Source organism: Lampetra planeri, chromosome 33 (genome assembly GCF_965212315.1).
Source record: "Lampetra planeri chromosome 33, kcLamPlan1.2.h2, whole genome shotgun sequence".
Taxonomy (NCBI): domain Eukaryota; kingdom Metazoa; phylum Chordata; class Hyperoartia; order Petromyzontiformes; family Petromyzontidae; genus Lampetra; species Lampetra planeri.
Genome location: NC_136139.1, coordinates 10,439,947 through 10,459,242, shown reverse-complemented (window position 1 = coordinate 10,459,242; position 19,296 = coordinate 10,439,947). Strand labels below are relative to the sequence as shown.

Here is a 19,296-nt window from a genome sequence, read left to right as displayed (position 1 = left end):
GCGCCGCTTTGATTGGGAAAAGGCGCTATTATGAAGCGGCATCTCACTGCGCGCGCGCACACACACACGCACGCGCGCGCGCACACGCATGCGAGTTTACATTGATGATGGTGCGCGGGGTGTTACCGTCACACAATCAGTATCATTCCCCCTCTCTTCCCTCGCTCGCTCCGCACTCTCTCGCTCGCTCTCTCTCTCACCGCCCCTCCCTCCTCTGCCCCCCCTCCCTCCTCTGCCCCCCCCTCCCTGCCTCCCTCCCTCCCCCTGCCCGCGCTATTTCAGGCCGCTTGCCTCTTTTCCACCCCGAGCGGCGGCCCCGCGCTTTCCGTGAGTCAGCCCTCACCTCCAGACGCGGCACCCCGCGCGCGCCTCCGCGCAGACACAGCCGCTCGCAGCAAGCCTCCCTCCCGATACAGCTTAGCGCAGGGGTGGGAGGGGGGTGGTGGTGGTGGGGGAGAGGGGGCGGCGAGACACACATGCACACGCATACGCGTATACGTACACACACACACCGAACGCAATACTCAAGCGCGCGCACACACACACACGCATCTACCGCGCGACACACACACGCGGAGCACAGCGCCTCTGTGTATCAGACGTTTGAAAACGACTCTTGCCTATTCCCCCCCTCGCTCCGACGCTGCCTGCGCTGCCGAGGCCAAGCATCGCGCGGCGACCAGTCGAATCGCGCGCCGGATCATCACTCATTCAGTGCCTTGACAACGCGGTGGTGATTGACAGCTGGAGTGGCAAAAAGCCATGAGCCCCGCTCGGCTCCGGAGAGGCGCCTGTTGACGGCTTCACGCAGCCCGAGCGCGCGCTCGGTCCCGCCTCGGATCGTCCGCTGCGACCGGGGAGAGTCCCGCGTCTCTCTCGGGGAGAGGGGGGGGTGCTGCGAGTCGGGATCGGCTGCGGGAGCCGCGGAGCCGACGTACGGGGGGGGAGAGACGGGCGGGCGGGCGGCGTCAGCGGAGGCGCTGGGAGCGGCCCGGGCTTTTGACGGCGGCGGAGGCGGCTGGGAGAGGAGAGCCCGAGAGCGCGGACCCATGGCGCAGAGGGTAGGTTCATCCGGAGTGCTCACCTCTCTCGCTCTCTCTCTCTCTTCTCCCCCGTCTCTCTCTCGCACGCACCACGCGTGCTCGCATCCCGGGCGCTCGGCTCCGCAAGCTCTCGCCCAGCTGTCGGGGTTCGCAGCCTCCCGTCTCCGCCGTCTCCGCCGCTTCTGACGTGATGATGGCGGCTCGGTGCCGCCGCTCATCACGCACGGAGCACAGCGCGAGTGCTGCGGCGCCGTGCAGGCGGCGCGCGCGCACAGCGGCCACTCCGCTTCACTTGACGACGCGATTGCAACTTAAAGCGCCGCGCTCAGCCCAGCCGAGCCGAGCATCGGCGTCACCTCCTTCCCCACCTCCTCTTCTTCTTCATCATCATCATCATCTCCTCTCTTCTTCGCGTCCGCTCGTCCCCACAGTACGATGAGCTGGGCCATTACGGCGGCATGGACGGGGTCGGGGTGCCGGCCTCCATGTACGGGGACCCGCACGCGCCGAGGCCCATGCAGCCCGTGCATCACCTGAACCACGGGCCGCCTCTGCACGGCCACCAGTACCCGCACCCCGCGCACGCCGGCGTCATGTCAGCCGGGATGGGCTCCCCCGTCAACGATGCGCTCAAGAGGGACAAGGACTCCATTTACGGGTACGGGCTCCGACGAGCGAGAGCGAGTCTGCGGTACAACTTGTGGGATTTCTTATTTTTGTGATGGCAACAAAGGGAGACGAGGGAGGGTTGCGGGGGGGGGGGGGTTAAAAAATCTCTAATAATTACAACAAAATTATAGATTTCTTCCGACTACTGTTGCAGCTTGCCGAGAAGGGCTCCTCGGTTAGTTCTGCTCGGCTCGCGGGCGGTTTTCGGGTGGTTATGTTTCGGCACGACGTTTGACGACGTTTTTCGCTTCAACGTGCCCGAGCTGAGAAGAAAGTAGATCTCGGGACGGAGAGCGAAACGTCGGACGTCATGCCAAACAGTACGGGGTGCAAATCCCGAGAACGGCACCGCGAGATGCAATTGCGTTCGAGTTTAATGTGGTAGTTGATTGGTTGTGATGGTCGTGGTGGTGGTGGTGATGTGCACTCGTCCACCTACTCACCTATCCCGAGTTCGCGACCCCAGCCGCGGCTGGGACTTGCCACGGGGAAGGGGGGTACCCAGCAAGTCGTTATGGGACCCCCCCAAAAGTTTTTTGGGGGGTCGTGGTCCAAGGGGGCAGCTGTTCCCCTCTCTCACGATCCCCGCAGCCTCGCCCTTAACATGGCTGCGGGATGATGATGATGATGGTGGTGGTGATTATTCGAGTTTTAATAATCACTCTAGAAAGAAAAAAAATATTCCCGGCGCGCACAAGCCGGCGGAACGAACCGATTTTTGGAGCGGGGTAATTGATAACTTAATTGCTGGTAATTTAGAGAAATGATATCAAACTGCGAAACGTCTCTGATGGAGGGCGCGGAGAAAGTTGCCGTGCGTAGAAGCCACGCACCGAGGCGTCACTCGTGGTCGTGTCGCACGGTACACACATTCGTGTGTGTACCGTGCGAGTGCTTTGTGTTCACGTGTGAGTGTCTATGTGTGTACGTGCGTGTTTACGTGTGATTGTCTATGTGTGTACGTGCGTGTGTGTGTGTTCACGTGTGAGTGTCTATGTGTACGTGTGTGTGTGTGTTCACGTGTGAGTGTCTATGTGTACGTGCTTGTTTGTGTGTTCACGTGTGAGTGTCTATGTGTGTACGTGCGTGTTTACGTGTGAGTGTCTACGTGTGTACGTGCGTGTGTGTGTGTTCACGTGTGAGTGTCTATGTGTGTACGTGCGTGTGTGTGTGTTTACGTGTGAGTGTCTATGTTTACGTGCGTGTGTGCCTTTACGTGTGTGTGTTTACCTGTGTCTATGTGTATACGTGTGTGTTTACCTGTGCGTGTCTGTGTGTACATGTTTGAGTTTACCTGTGAGTGTCTATGTGTGTACGTGCGTTTGTGTGTGTGTTTAATTGTGAGTGTCTATGTGTATACGTGTGTGTTTACCTGTGCGTGTCTGTGTGTACATGTTTGAGTTTACCTGTGAGTGTCTATGTGTGTACGTGCGTTTGTGTGTGTGTTTAATTGTGAGTGTCTATGTGTGTACGTGTGTGTTTACGCGTGATTGTCTATGTGTGTACGTGTGTGTGTTTTTACGTGTGAGTGTTTATGTGTGTACGTGTGTGTGTTTACGTGTGTGTGTCTATGTGTTTATGTTTACGTGTGAGTGTCTATGTGTGTACGTGCCTGTACGTGTGCTTGAGTGTAGATACGTTGCGAGTGTGTGTGTACATTTACGCGAGTATACCTACATTTGTGAGCGTATGGATGTGTTCTCGTGTGTTTCGCTAATAGATGTGTGTTGGTGTGTTAGAACAATGTTTACGGTATGTGTGTGTGGCTTGTAAGTATATATTTGCGCGTGTGTACACACGTGCTTGCGTGCGCGTGTGATTGGTATTTTGTGAGCATACGCATGGCCTGGGAACACGTGTACGTGGCGTGTGTGTGCGCAGTGTCCACGTACCATACGTGTGCATACATGTGCGCGTTTGTGTTGTGTGGATGTACGCGATTACGTGTGTTTACTTGTGAATGTCTGTGTACATGTGTGTGCGTACGTGTGTGAGCGCGCACGTGTGCCCGAATGTACGAACGCATATTTATCCGTGTGTGTACTTTGTGGGTATGTGTGTGTACACGTATGTTCGTGTGCATATTTTATATCTTGTGCGTGTGTATGCACGTACGATGCGCGGTGTCTTCGTGTGTGCTGTGCCCGTGCGCGCACCGAATGTCTGCGCACGTGCACGTTGCACACGTGTTGTGTGTATGGGCACGCGTGCTGTTGCACGCGGAACATATCTGTACACAAACAGCTATGTTGCACACACACACACGCGCGTTGTGCACGCGCGTGTGTGTGTGTTGCCGCGCGTGATGTCCGCGCGACTATTTTACGTGTGCAATGTGTACCGTCGTGTTTTCACTTTCAGAGTCGCGTGTACGGAAACGCATGCCCCCCCCACCACCACACGACCCCCATCCTAACCTGCCCCCCCCCCCCCCACTGTGATGCAGACATCCGCTGTTCCCGCTGCTGGCCCTCGTGTTTGAGAAGTGTGAGTTGGCCACCTGCACCCCGAGGGAGCCGGGAGTCGCGGGGGGAGACGTTTGCTCTTCCGACTCCTTCAACGAAGACCTGGCCGTGTTCGCCAAGCAGGTACGGGGGGGGGGGGGGGCGGAGGGGTTAGGAACGGGGTGGGGGGCGGTGGTTGCTGGGGGGTGTCGTGCCAGCCTCTCACCTGCCCGACAGGTGAGAGGCTGAGGGCCAAGGGGGGCGCAACGATCTACAGCGGATGAACGCTCGGCACGCGCCTCGATTACAGTATTTCTTACACGTGCCAACACGACGTTTTCTTATTACTGTACTGATAATTGCTGAACCTATGCCGCTGCTGCTGCTGTGTTCCGTGTTGTATATTTGTACACACAGTAGCTGTAGCAACAAAACAAATATAAAGTTGTGTAAACTTAAAGTGTTCCCGATAAACGCGCGTGTGAAACGTTGGCTCGTCAGCGAGCTCAGCTGCTGCGTGTTTAAACCTGCGGACGTGGAGCACGGCACGGCTCAATTCCTCGCCGCATCTTATCCGGCTCGCCTGCTTCGCCTGCACCGGCAGCAGCGGCCTGCGCGTGATGGCGAGAGACGGGTGTGTGTATACTGGATGTGGTGTGCCGAATCGCACAGGAGAGACCCCGCGGCTGAAATGAATCTCCGAGTAAACGTGATCGCACGCGTGCGTTGTTTAGAACTCTCCGAATCAGTCCGGGGGGTTTTCTCCCACCCCCCCTCCCCAAGGTAACCTCGGCCTCAAATGAGTATGGTACTTGGTGAGTCATTTGGTAGACAGAGGCGGCAAGGGCGTCGTGACCGACCACACCACTCCCTCGTGCGCCGTGCCGGCCTCCTTCGCGAGGTGTTCGCTCACGAAACTTGCCTCCCGAAGCGTCCGTTGAGGCTACACGGGGGACCTTTGTCTCTGGGTGCGTGATCGAGCGCCCGTGTCAATGCGACGTTGGGCAAGGTGGGGTTGTGGGTTGAGGGTGAGGGGCGGGTGTCAGAAGGGGAACGGTTCCGCTAATCGCGAGCGATAATGGATCGAGAGAGAAAGTTTTCACCCCCCCCCACGCCCGCCCGCCCGCCTTTCGCGAGCCCCCACCGCCGTCGTCAATAGTTGTCGAGTCAAAAGTCGTCGTCGTGTCCGAAGTTGCCGAGTCGCGCGTGACCGCAAGAGACATGTTGCTCGTAACCTGCCCACCCACCACCCACCCACCCCTCTTCCCCACCGCTGCCGTGACCGCGCGGCTGCTCGCAGGTCCGAGCGGACAGCCCCTTCTACACCTCGAACCCGGAGCTCGATAATCTGGTGAGCGAAACTTGCCGTCTCCCCTATCTCTCTCTCTCTCCTGTTCCTCGAGTTGCGCATTATCTCGTCTCGAATAAATACACGCGATGAGTATCGTCCCGTGTGCCAGCCAGCGCGCGTGCGCGTGTGTGCGTGTGTGTGTGCGTGTGTGTGCGTGCGCGTGCGAGCTTTGGTGTGTGCGTGTGTGTGTGTGTGCGTGTGTGTGCGTGTGTGTGTGTGTGTGCGTGCGCGTGCGTGCTTTGGTGTGTGCGTGTGTGTGTGTGTGCGTGTGTGTGCGTGTGTGTGTGTGTGTGCGCGTGTGTGTGCGTGCGCGTGCGTGCTTTGGTGTGTGCGTGTGTGTGTGTGCGTGCTCGTGTGTGTGTGTGTGCGTGCGCGTGTGCGCGTGTGTGTGTGTGTGCGTGCGCGTGTGTGCGCGCACGCACACACTGCGCTGCGCCACTGCACCTGGCGACCCGGGTTCGATTCCCGCTCACGGCCAACACCGGTGACGATTATATATCTGAATCGGTTCGCGGTTAACTCGGCCTCGAATTGAGTGCCCGGTGTGGTTTTGTAAAACATCGCCACTGGGGAGACAAAGGCGGCCCGGGCGTTGTTGCTGGCGACCCACCTCCTCGTTCGCCGTGCCAGCCTTCATAGGTGCTCGCTAACAGCACTTTGCTGTTGCGGTCTGTTATAGGGGGCACGGGGGGATCTTTTGTCTTTGTCAACGCAGCACGATCGTTTCGTTGGGGTTTTTTGTTGTTGTTTCATCGTGAGCTGCGGAACGGCTCACGATGAATAGCCTGGCGTGGGCAGTGTGGTGTGTCGTGTGTCGCGTCGTGCGGTGTACGTGAAGAACACGGGCGGTTTTGTTGTGGGTTAGAGAGGGGGAGCGGTGGCGCAGCGGTTAGCGCGCTGCGCTCCCCGAGCCACCACCAACCACCACCACCACCCCGAGTTGGTTTGACGCTCACGTGCCCGAGAACAGCGACGTGTTGTTGTCTGAACCAGTCCTAGGCCTGGCCTTCCCCTAGGTCGACTCGGGATTCACACGAGTAGCCCGTTGCGACGACTTGCACCACAACAACAACAAAAGCATTGCGTGGAGCTCCCTTGCCACGACACCCACCGCATTCGTACGCCGTGCCTGTTCTTTATAGATGCTCGCAAACAGCGACTTGCCCCAACAGTCTGTTCAGGCTACACGGCAGGGTGCGGTTTGGTGGTGGGGGTGTGCTGTGTATCTTTTACACAGCAAGATGGCAGTTCTCTTTTAAAGACGATAGCCAAGGCGAGGATGTCGGTCTTTATGCTGTTTTGTAGCAAAGTGGTTGTGTTTGCATGCATCACTGAACGACGGCGGTTCGAGCCGAGAACGGCGATGGTGGAGAGAGACGGTGGTTGTGAAATATCCGCGCCTACGCGCGTGTGAACGTTCAACGGATGTTGCCGCTGCTGGCTCGCTGCTGTTGTTATGATGATGATGATACTAATAGCAGATGATTGTGGCTCCTGTGAAAGAGTCTGCGCACTGTTGCGAAGTGTATGTTTAAACGTATGCTTTCATCAGATAAACATAATCATCTCGCCTTTGCCTTACCCGATCTTGGGGTTAATTATAAAATTAGGCTCCATGTTTTAAAATAGTTATTTAACACAAGTGCGTGGATAGTTGTTAGAGAGTGACGTGTCTTAAAAATGTGAAATATTGAAATTGCATTCCCATTGTATTGAAGCTTTGTTATTATCATCATAAGTTATATATTTTGAGTAATCTGTGGCTCGTTAAAAAATATATACTGTTATTGTCACTTGCAGATGATCCAGTCAATTCAAGTGTTAAGATTTCACTTACTAGAGTTGGAAAAGGTGAGCCGATGCAATTTACACAATCTCTTCATTGTATTTTACCCTCCCACCCTGCGCCAAAAAAAAGAGTCCTCGGTACAATGTGTGTCGTTTCTTAACTTGTAAAAACCGCTGGGTGTCATGAAAGCCGCTAACGCTGTGATGTATAGTAACGTTACACATCTAGAAAGTGGCTTTACACACGCGGACAGGCATGGGTTTATGACCGTTGTAATGTCGGTAGGCGTTGTTACTTGGTGGAATAAGCCACTAGTTTCATTTCAAAAAGTAGAGTTATTCATTAATTGGTGTATGGCATTTTTTTTCTTTTCAGAAAATGGATGTGGTATGCGTTGACTGTACGACAATATCCGTCCTATTTAAAGTCTTACATTGTTTCAATGTTGTTTGGTAGTTGTAGTGTCTACGATGATTTTTTTAAAGTTTTATTTTTGCTACTAAAAAAGTAATTTTAAAAGTAAAACATATTTTTTGATTAAAGGCTGGCAAAGAGAAATGCAATGATCAGTCACCCTGCGGATTGGTAAAAAAATTATATGGCAATGCCGCTTCGCTGTTTCACAAGCACAATTAAGAACAAGACTGCACGTTCGTAAATATTGACACTGGTGTTAAATGAGGGGGAAAAAAGTATATATCTAATAGGCGACGTTTGGGCCAATGTCTCAATTAAAAAAAAACTGGTCATCAACAAACTGAATTAATATTAAAAAATAAAATCTCATTCAGGTCCCATGGCGTGATTATCGAGCAATTTATGTCACCCTCGCTCATGAAGTGGTGCATTCAACTATATATATGTTTACAAAAAATAGTGTTCAGTTATCCATACATCATCCATCAGCCGTGAACAATCCACTGCTGGTTGAAGGATCCTACCCAAGCCGTCGCGATGTACAGCATTCCACTACGCATCCACGATGCGATCCCATTTAACCCACCGACGATGCCCCATGTTTTAAACTCCTCTTCGCAAAACGATGACGCGGCGATTGTTACAATTTTCACCGTGTAAAAAAAAAAGTTGACGAACACACGACGACGGTGGAGAAAGTCGCCGTGAATTTATTTCGGTTTGTTAAATCGCAAAGCAAAGCGGAGGAAAGAGTTGCCTGCCCGTGCATGCGCGTTTTTTTACGCGCAATCTGCCATACATCTCCGTTACACTCGACGACAATGGAGCAGCAATGTGGATTTTTTTTCGCGAAACAAGGAGTAAACGCTGTGGTCCACGTTAGAATTCTACTAATTTGAATTAATTATGCCTTTTACCCCCCCCATTGTAAGAGCCTTGTTGTCACCAGAATGATTCAAGGCCATTCCAGGATTCTGTTACATTCAGCAAAACAAAGATTCCTTTTAACATCAGGACGAGGGGCCCCAGTGTGTGCCCTTTTTTCCCATCAGAGCTTTTTTTTCCCCTCCTTGTCCCCCCCCCCTCCCTCCTCCTCCTCGGCCTCTAAATGCACCTCTTTGTCCACCTCCCGCGTGGACACAGGTTCACGAACTCTGCGACAACTTCTGCCACCGGTACATCAGCTGCCTCAAGGGCAAGATGCCCATAGACCTGGTCATCGACGACCGGGACGAGAGCAGCACCAAAGGCGACGACGACATCTCGCGGCCCTCCTCCAGCAACCTGGTGGAGCAGGTGAGCGCTCCCTCCCCCGCTGCTGCCGCCGCCGCCGCCGCTGCTGCTGCCACTGCTCTTTGCAGGATGTTGCGCGGAAGTTTCGCTTTGTTAACGGATCGGGTCAATAATATTGATGTTTTGATGCCGACTTCAGTTGTTCCGCCCCAGCACGCCGGTTTGAGATATCGTTCTCAAAATGCTTTCTAGCGCGATGCCTGAAATTGCCTTCATCCAGTCCAATTGCTTCTATATTTTTTTCGGTTTTTTTCCCTCTCTCTCTCCTGCCTTGCCTGCCTGCCTGCAATGAATACGCGTTAATGCCGGTCCTCCAGTTGTTCCATCGTATGAACTGAAAAAAAAGGGGAGGAAAAACTCATTAGATTTGACAAATGTTGTTTTCCAAGCTCCAAGTGCCAAGGAAATTTATGAGTTCAATATAGGCTGGCTTGCAGTGCTAGCGGCTTTCATGTTGGTCACAGCAAGGGCCTAATTACGTCCTGATGTGTATTGTACACGGATTTCTGGGCTGCTCATTTAACCCCTTTCACGCACCCGAGCCGCTTGGCATATCGGAAAAATCAGAGCTTCACCGTATTTAAGAGCGGGCCGAGGGCTCAAGGCCCTATTGATCCTGCGTAAAGCGAGAGGGGGGTGGGGGCGTTAATGCCAACTGTCTATAAATCTACGCGGAGCAGGAAAAAAAACCTTGAATGAATTTCTTAAAAACACGAAGCCCGCCAGTACCCCCCGCTATAAAAAAGGCACTGGGCGGTTAGGATTGTGTAATTGAAAGCCACGCTGTAGCGATTAAGGTTCACCTATTGACGTGGGGGGGGTCAGGTTCTGCGCCTGCGAAGTTTGTGGAGTGGTCGTTGGGTCGCCTGCTACTGTCGCAGTGATATCCCGCCGCGTTGGGATAAATTAGCGAGCGGTTATTTTCTGGGTGAAGCTCGCGGTCACATCGCGACGTTTACTGGACGTTTTTAAGAGGAATTATTCTTTTTTTTGTTGCTAAAAAGCAAATGTTTATTTGCGTAACAATTAGCGTCAAGTTTTCCGCGGCAATGTAGCATTTGACGGCGTACGCGCGCGCGACGTACGGCAGACATTTCTAAACACACTTTGCAAAGCGTGTGCGCTACGACAACTAAAACAAGGACGGTTGTAACAAAACATTTTTCAACTAAATTATCGTTTCATTATTATTATTACCAAAACGAGGACCCCTACGCCGTTAAAACTGTAACCGCGAGCGAAAGGTTAAAGGGCGGGGTGTCCGCACAGTTTGTGCCGCTTTAATCCCAGTTGATCAAGAAAAACGACGCATGCTGCGGGACACATCCAGCGACTCTTTGAAAGCAAGTAGGGGGGCTAAGCCCAACCAGGATGTTTTGAATGCTGCCTGTTGGGAAATAGGATTTGGCTTAAAGGGGTATTGATGGCTCATCATCTGGCTGCAGTTGCACACGTGTCGCCTCGTTGCAAGTCCACGTGGATGTGGCACTTGCTCGCGCTCGCTCGTCGCTCGCTCGCGCTCACACTTGCGCGTGTAAAGTGTGTGTAAGTGTGGGCGGAAGGTGGGGTGGGGTTATGTGGAGGGGGGCCGGGGGGGCGGGGTGGGGGGGGGGGCAGCGTGCGTGTGTTCGCGGAAGGGCGGCCGTGCCATTCGTTAGAGGCTCCATTAGCTTGAGCAGAATTAATGGAGCAGCTCTCTGCTACCAGTAATTCAGAACCACAAAGCATTCCGCCACGGCAGCGCAGGAGATCCGCGGCTCATTAATTAGAGTTCATTTGTAAATCTCTTCCCTGCTTTAGTAATAGAATTACTAATGTAACAATTCTCTTTTGATTATTTGATAATTGAGTTTGATTTTCTCTGCACCCTGTAACCATTAAGTGATGGCCATGTGGGGTGGAAATAGGCGTGGAATGTTAAACGAGCTCAGGCCGGGTCGCCCCTTAAATGTTTAATGGAGAAGTTTTCTTCGCATTTAATATGCGATGAGGTTTTTTTTTGTAATCTACGCCAAAAGAATCATTATAATAATGCGCGCGCGTGAGAAAATGCGCCGATATTGCTTAGCGGTTTGAGATCAGCGTCGCTGATGCGCGTGATCCTGGTTAACACTGAAACGTGGGCCGCCTGATCCATCTCCCCGTGCCCCCCATCCCCATCGCTACCCGATGTGAAGCATTAGATAAAAAAAAATTGCATTGGTTATTATAAACCGCCGAAATGATGAAGCATTAGTCTGCCGAGCGCCGTTCGCATTAATAAGAACATCGTCCTCAAAGCCGAGGTGGCCGTTTTCTCTTTTTCGCCGTCGCAGCACATGTGATCTACAGGCTCGGGTCCATTTGGCGGAACCTATAAATACGTACGCTCGTCAGGGCCACTAAGTGGGACCCGAATATTAAAATTTGATGCATCTGGTGTTGGAGGCTACCTTGTTAATTTGAGCGCGCGTTAATCCATGCGCGCCCAGTGTTTTGCCATTAACGGGTGGGAAAAATTGCGTATAAATATTTCAGGTTCATTTCCCCCCTGATGAAATAAATCCGATCGGTGGGGGCGGCACATTCCTGCGGAAACCGGCGAATCAACTACAGTTAATTTATTTCCGGATTGATGGGCCCCTTCTGTTTCTCCGTCCGTCCAACCATCGGCGCGCTTGCATCTTCATTAAAAGTTGCGCCTCGTTTCGGGTGAGGGAGGATCGACGTTCGGTCACGGGTTAGTTAGATTCGAGCCCCCCATTAGCGATACGTTGGGGTGTACTCTTTCAATCATTTTCTTTATCGTCGTTTTAAAAGTACTCTGGACAAGGTGCCATCCGTCGCCAGATCGGTGACTTGCCATATTGTATGTCGCAAAATTAAGCCATCTCATTGCTCAGTGGCCATTCATTTATCGTGGGTGGCTGACGTGATATGATATTTTTAGAAAATTGGGAAATTTTCCAGTAATGCGATAATTCGTCGCTTTTCATAACAGGCTGATATGGAAAACGTACACGGTCTGTGCGTGGATGTCTATGTTAGAACAATGTCCAGCGTGTTTGAACATGTATATCATGTACTCACCTATTTAAACATATTGTCCCTCATAGACAAAGTTTTAAAGGTTTAAAAAATTAAAAAGTGACACCACATCGCGTGGCGTAGTGTGTTTGGCATGGGTCCCGGTGCAAGGAATGAAATTGGGCCCCCAGTCCAATTGTCCCTCCTATTCTTAACCTCAGTACCGTTGTGCCCTGATGCAGTAGCACCGCCTGCACACTCGACATCCACAACACTGACAATGTATATCCCGAATACCACGCTCACACAAGCGTAAACTTGGAGAACACCCGAAACATTCACTGCACAATTTCGCGAATAGCCGGGCCGTTCTTGGGGCGGATATTTCCATCGTCGGGGCCGCGAGTCAGGGCGACAGCTTTATATCTAGCAGAAGATCGATCATGGCCCAGCAACGATGACGGCGATGACGACCGAGCCAAGAAGACGAGCCCTGGCAATTTAGCCCCAAGTTTCGGGGCTGGGAACGGCATGCCGAATTCATTAGAAAGTAGTAATTGTCATTTTAGGCCCATCGTGAAATGGTTTGGAGGCGAGTGCATGGATTCCATCACGTTTGTTTGATGTGCTGCTCTGGCCGCTCCGACTGCGAGCGTTTGAAGCCACGGCGCAGCCTCGTCCGTGCAGGTGGCCTGCTCTGAGAGTTTTCCGTCTCTCACCCTCTGGAGTCCTGGAGCCCAGGCCGAGAGAGAGCAGATGCTGCCATCCTGGGCGCAGGAAGATGTTTGATCCGCTTCTCAGACGGCTCGAGTTATATCATCTCGCCGGCTCAAAACAAGTTTCGTAATCGCTCGCAAACACCGCTCCTAGCCATCTGTTGGGAGTTTCTCCACGCTCCCCGCCCCACCACTCGCTCACACCGGCGGTGGAAAGTTGTTTAAATTTGGTCTCACTGCGCAACCACCGCCACCCGCCACCTTTTACGTTCGTCTAGAGACGAGTTTATTTTATTCTAAAAAATAAAAAAACCAGCGTGAAGTTGTATTGCCCTGATCAACAAATAGTGTGCGGCGTGTATCCGGCTCGTGAAACTTTTATTCGGTGTGCCCTCGTGTATTTGAATCGCTGATATTGTGTTTTACAGATGCTAAGCGCTGGGCACCTATGTTTGACACACTCAATAATAATTCCCCCAAAAATTGTGTTTTACCGGATTTTGCACTGGGTATTTTTAAAATAATATTTATATTATAATCATGTAGGGAAAAAGGAGCACTATTGACCCATTGCTCTAAGTTCGATTCCCAGCCTCGGCTAACATCAGGTGGGGTGTGATGTCTGAACCAGTGCCGGCTTCCTGTGCAGCCAGTGAAACCACCTTCACCGTCCCACGCCGACCAGTACGATGAAGTATGGTCAAACAGCCCCCCACCTAACCCACACCTCATGTTGAGGGTGGAGGTGTGGGGGGGGAGCTTTCACTCAAGCAGTGGGTAGACAAAGGTCAGCAAAATTACCACGAATTCCGTCAGAGCAACAACAACGACAGCATGGCAGGGTTATTGGGCAAATATTATCTGTCGATACACTTTGTCGATGTGACCTATTAGTCCGAAACGTGACGGGGGGTGGCGGGGTGGGTGATTTTTAGTGCTTAGCACAACGTTGTTGCAGAGGGTCCTTCTTTTCGCTGAGCCAGCACACACATTGAGCCCATATCCTGTGGGCTCCGTAAAGCCTAAAGCCCCACCGAAAGCCCTTCCATGTTGTTTCTGGATTTGGGATTGGTTACACTGTACATTATCAGCTTACTCATTCATGCACAAGCGCCCATGCTTAACCTTCTGTGGAGCGGCTAATTTTGCACAGTCGGACGAACTGCACTGTACGACGATCAGCCCCAGCCTCCTCCGTCCGCCGTCTCACGGAAGCCGTTGTGGGTTTTTTTCTCTCTCTCTCTCTCTCCACATTTCATCGTCGTACGTATCGCAGTCCGCCGGGGGTATTTTAATTCCGAGACGTTCCACGTCCCCATTCCTCGGCGATTTGGGGAGAAATGTCATTGAGCAAGTTCTCTCTCTGTGTATGTGTTCTTTCGTTGGCTGTGGCAGCGCTGTTGGCGTGTGTTGCATTCTGTTCGTGAGCCGAGTTCTCGCTCTCTCTCTCTCTCCACGATTTCGTACAGTTCAGCTTGGCATTTGCATTCCTCTCGCCCGGTCTCAAAATAATTTTTTGTGTGGCTGACGTAATTAACGTTAATCACAGAGCCTCACTCGCGTGCCGTGTGGACGTCGCTCTGCCGCTCATCAGTGCGCACGAGAAGCCCGCATGCCCTTTGTGTCGCTACGCTGTCGTGCTTCAAGACATAACGTACAGTGTGTGTAGGTGCGTGTATATATACGGGGGTGCTCGCTAACGGCACTTGCCCGAAAAGTCCATTGAGGCTACACGGGAGATCTTTACCTTTCTTTGTGTTCGTGTCAAAAAAGCGCGGAGCGGTGAGCACACCGCGTGGCCAAACCCGCGACTCGAGTTCGATTCTCGGTCACGGCCAATGACAGTGGGGAATATTTGAACGGGTTCTGGGCCTCAACCCTAAATGTGTACCTGTTGGAGTGTGTAATATCAGCACTGGGGAGACAAAGGCGGCCGGGCGTGGTGCTGGCCACCCACCCCTTAGTGTGCCGTGTCGGCTTTCATAGGTACTCGCTGACAGCGCATGTCCCAACAGTCTGTTCAGGCTTTACGAGGGAGCATCCAGGGGGTACTTGTCTCCCGTTTACAGCCATTAGCCAGTGGTGGAAATTCCACATTCCCATGGCGGGGGGTGAGTCAATGCATAGGACAACCGCTGTCGTGGCTAGCCAGCAGAGCAAGCGGCTCGCAATTGGAAGGTTTCAAGTTCAAATCCCGGTTCAGTCGTGACAGAGCCCATCATCAATCTGGGGTCAATAAAATCAGTTGCGGTGTGAATGCATGCACACACGTGGTTAATATATTGGAGAGGCGGTGCAGTGGTTAGCGGGCTGCTTTACGAACTCGCCGACCTAGGTTTGATTCTCAGCTGCCGCTAACAGCGGTGAGGCGGCTGAACCGTTTGTGGGTCTCCCCGGGATGTAATGCAGCGTGCACGTGCTGTTCTATTTTTATTTTACCAGGTAAGGCGACCTGGCCACAAATGATAGGACAACGAAGTGGATTATTATCACGTGGAAATTCATAGCAGCCAAATACTCTTAAGCGCATGTTTATAAATGTGGAAATTGCAAATTCCAAATATACAGACGTCAGAGTCAGGATCGAACCCACGACCTCCTGTAGACCAAGCGAGGTAGTTAACATCTCACCACCACTAGTGCGTGTTCAGGTACACATCAGGATATCTTACGCGAGCAGCGCTGCGGTGGTCAGTGCACTACAATACCAACTCAGTGACCTGGGCTTGATTCCCAGCCATGGCTAACGCCAGTGACGGGTAACGTCCGAACTAGTCCTGGGCCTCAGCGAGTGCCTGGTGAGGATCGTAAACATCGGCAATAACATGCCGTCGGCCTTTGGCCACACCACCTCCTCGAGAATCACCCCAGCCTTAATAGGCGCTCTCTTGCACCACTTGCCCCAACACCCCTATGAGCCGCCATACACGGCGGGGGGATTTTATTTTTGTCACCATAAATTTTTCATCGTAGATACGCTTTGTATGATTTTAAATATTCGGTTGCAACTTTTTTTTCATACAATCCTTCGCCTTGGTAGAGACAGGTTCGTTTACATTTTTAATGCGGCATTAAAAACCCATTTTTCGTCGTTGTCGCCACCTCTCCGGCCACCCCATGTGCTCTGAAGAAGGGCCATTGCCCGAAACGTCGCCCATTCCATTAATTTCCTTTTAAGGCCACGACGTGGTTGTCGTCGAACGTGTTGACTATTTCATTTTTTTGTTGGATTGCCCAGACAGAATATCACCTTCTACCCCCCCACCGCCCCCCCTCCCCCCCACGTCGTCCAAGTCAAAAACGAGGTTACGTCCGTGCGAGGAATAAATAACGACGGAGAGAGACATCCGTAGGGTTTAACGATTGCCGCTCCCCCCCCCGACAACTCTCGTAGCGCGCAATTGCGGGTTGCTCGGTTGGGGGGGGGAGGGGGGTGCACCTCGTGCCAAATTGTAGCTCAGGGGTTAAAATGTGCAAAGTGAAGTCTGGCCAGAAGGACACTGTGTGCCTGACAACACGGCTGCCAAGGCATGTTCCTCTCCTCGTGGTCGTCTGTGAAGTCACGCGATCAAGTGCGTGAGCTCATGCGGAATTTTGAAGGGTTGCAATTTCGCGCGGGGGCTCTTTGGCGGCGAATAACCAAGCGCAATTTGACGAAAATGTGTTTCGGGCATTCCGTCATTGCGCAATCTTCTCGCGGGATAAAGAGGAGGTTGCGCCCCCCCCCCCCCCATGTACAGCAGACGACCTGGGAGGACGTGACGTCGTTACATCGCGGCCCTTCGATTTTTATTTTTGCAATACGGCGAACAAATTCCGCTGTCGTTTGGCCTCTCTATACTCGTGCGTGCGCGTGTGTGTGTCTCTCCAGAATCGACGCGTTTGACACAACGCAAATGCTGCTAAGCTAATCACGATTCAAATATGTTCATTGGAAGAACTGAAATTATGCAAACCTTTAAAACCCATTTTTTGTTTACCTTTTCTTATTAAAACAGATAAATGTCATTTGAAACACAAAACGTGTGCTAGGAAATGCCCTGGAAGACATGGACAATATTTTCTTTGCTTTGTCAACATAACTACTTCAAAATGTCATTTGGTGCCAAAGTTTGCATAGTCGTGTAATGTAAAGGTTAGCGTTCAGAAAATACTGGTGTGGGGAAAGGGGAAAAAAAAATATATAAATTATTTTTGGAACATTTATTGTGTGCCACCATCGGCCTGTATTTTCACTGCTCCAAATTTAGTGATAAACGAAAGAAAGAAAACGTTTATATTATTGTTATTTCAGGTTTCCAGAAAAATGCGTTCATGTCCAGTCCAAAGCATCCTCTCGCGAAAGAGAAGTGTGGCCTTTTTATGTATTTGTAGGCTTCATTCGTCACGTTTTGTCTTGGTCAGGGCTGAATTTTTCACTGGATATTTGCTGGGTCACTGATAGACTAGGGTGAGTGTCACGTGACTCGAAGCCAACAGCCACAGTGAGAGGTTTACTGGATGTGGTGTTGCAGGTGTGGAAATATTTTCAAGGTCACTGGAAGACTCGGGTAGGTGTCACGTGACTAGGAGCCACAGATAGAGAGGCATGCTGGATGCGGTGTGCCGGGTGCGTGAAATACTTTCCGGGGGGGTCGCAAACCCAGGGCGAAACTAAACCCCTTTGTCTTGAGTGGACGCAGACGCGTCCGGCTCGCGGTGTCCCCCCCACTCCCCTCCGTAAAGGCAGCGCGTTAATTTGTGCCGGGCTTTGAGGGTCTCTCACCACTCGAGGAGCGTGCGTGGGTTTTTTTTCTTCTTCTTTCTACCGAGGGTGTTATTGGGCCCCGAGTGCGGTGCCGAGCACCTCGCGCCTCCCTGCCCTCTGTCATCTGGTTCCCATCTTCGCGTCGGCAGAAAACACACGCCCAGGAGGACAAAAAATTTGCTCCGAGAAATGTCGAGACGCTGTACGCCGTAATCCTTATCCTCAAAGCACATCACCTCCAATTAAGTGGATTACTCTGTGTTCCATTTGAAATTGATCCGTTGACGGGTAAAAAAGAAAAAAACTTCGACCCACGTTACTTCTTTATTTATTTACGCTTTATTTCGTTTAACTTTTATGAAAGTAAAAAAAAATGTTACCGCTGTTTTCAAAGGCTTCATAACTTTCTCTATGGGGCGTCGGCTTTATGAGTTTACCCTGGAAATTATAGAGATGGTGTGGCGGTGCATTGGTTAGCACGCTGAGCTGCGAACATCGGGATTCCTGGCCACAGCTAACATCAGTCGCAGGTGATGACCTGGCCCAGTCCTGGATGCCATCTCACCCTTCACCACCTTGCACTGACCAGTGTGGTGAAGTATGGTCACACGCTTGATGCAGCTAATCTGGCTGTGACGGTCCCACCTGATGACGGAGACTTGTGTTGCCTCCGAAACGTCGTGAATTTTATTTTTATTTTTGTTTTGTTTTATTTTACTTTCATTACTTTTAATGTTTTACCTACGTGACTTTACCGAAAAAACCTGAGAATATGGTCACACAACCGCCACGACTGATGCAGGCATGGGGAGGCCTTCATCCACCAGTCGATTGGCAAGGGACCATAAATAATTATTTGAATAAAAATGACAAATTATCTTTACGAATGGCATCGCTGGGCTGCACAAATGTGCCGCTCTCTCTCAGGTATAGCAACTGCACCCGCAGCTTCAGCGACGGCCGAGGCTGTGACGCAAAGTATTGTCGGACACACTGCGTCTCCTTCCTCTATTCCCTTTGGCCTTTGCCATTGGGGGCATGACCGTTCCTCCATCGATATCTCCCCACCGCGCTCTCTCCACTGCTCTCCACTTCTCTCCGCTGCTCCCTGACCGTCGCTGCATCGTTGAGCTGAGACGGCTTCCGTCCCGTCCAGTGTTTTATGTTTGACGTCCAATCAGATCGTTGTCTTCCTCTTTCCCGAGCAGTGTTCCCCCGTCACCGTCGCTTGCCAGCGGGCCACCGCTCACCCTGGTGTCTGAATTATTGGCCCATATCGTTGAATAAAAAAAACATTGCTCGTGATGCATTATCAAAACACTCTTATGGGATTTCGCTTCATCAAGGAGACTTCGGCTGCCACTGAAGCTCCCAGCCTTTTCAAAGGATCCGTAACCTTCTCTGTGGGGCTCCGGCTCTACAGGTTTACATCGGAAATTAAAGGGACGGAGGCGGTGGCATATTGGCTCGCGCACTGCCGACCTGAATTCGATTCCCTGCCACAGCTGACATCAGTTGCCCCGCTGGGAAATGCCCTCGGCGAGGCCACAGCAGCGAAGCGAAAACCCTTCACCGCGTGTCTCAATAACTCAACTTTACACGGGTTGTTGCCATGCACTTATGTCCATATGGCGGCGGTGGCAGCGGCATCGGCGGTGGCGATACCTTATTTCCATGTGGCCCTCTCCGCCGTGGCAGCCAACACGGCCCAGGTTTCCCAAAAAGCTCACCCATGTGTCCGGCCAGCGAACGGCGGCATGTGGTTTTGGACTGCCACGGCGTTCGCCCGGCTCGCATGTGGTGCACTGCCCTCGCTTCTCT

At 52.0% G+C, this 19,296-nt stretch overlaps 1 protein-coding gene across 2 annotated transcripts in view; it reads left to right on the top strand.

The window, feature by feature from the left end:
* The first annotated feature begins 749 nt into the window (after positions 1-749).
* LOC144729777 (homeobox protein Meis1-like) overlaps positions 750-19,296 on the top strand; it is an 85,408-nt gene continuing 66,861 nt past the window's right edge. The window contains exons 1-6 of one of the 2 annotated variants that reach the window (XM_078610267.1): positions 750-1,061; positions 1,475-1,701; positions 4,159-4,300; positions 5,457-5,507; positions 7,308-7,358; positions 8,857-9,009. In XM_078610267.1, the coding sequence (XP_078466393.1) occupies positions 1,050-1,061; positions 1,475-1,701; positions 4,159-4,300; positions 5,457-5,507; positions 7,308-7,358; positions 8,857-9,009 (636 nt within the window). In that variant the 5' untranslated portion in view covers positions 750-1,049. The remainder of the gene's footprint in view (positions 1,062-1,474; positions 1,702-4,158; positions 4,301-5,456; positions 5,508-7,307; positions 7,359-8,856; positions 9,010-19,296) is intronic. The other variant, XM_078610266.1, reaches the window with a different exon arrangement.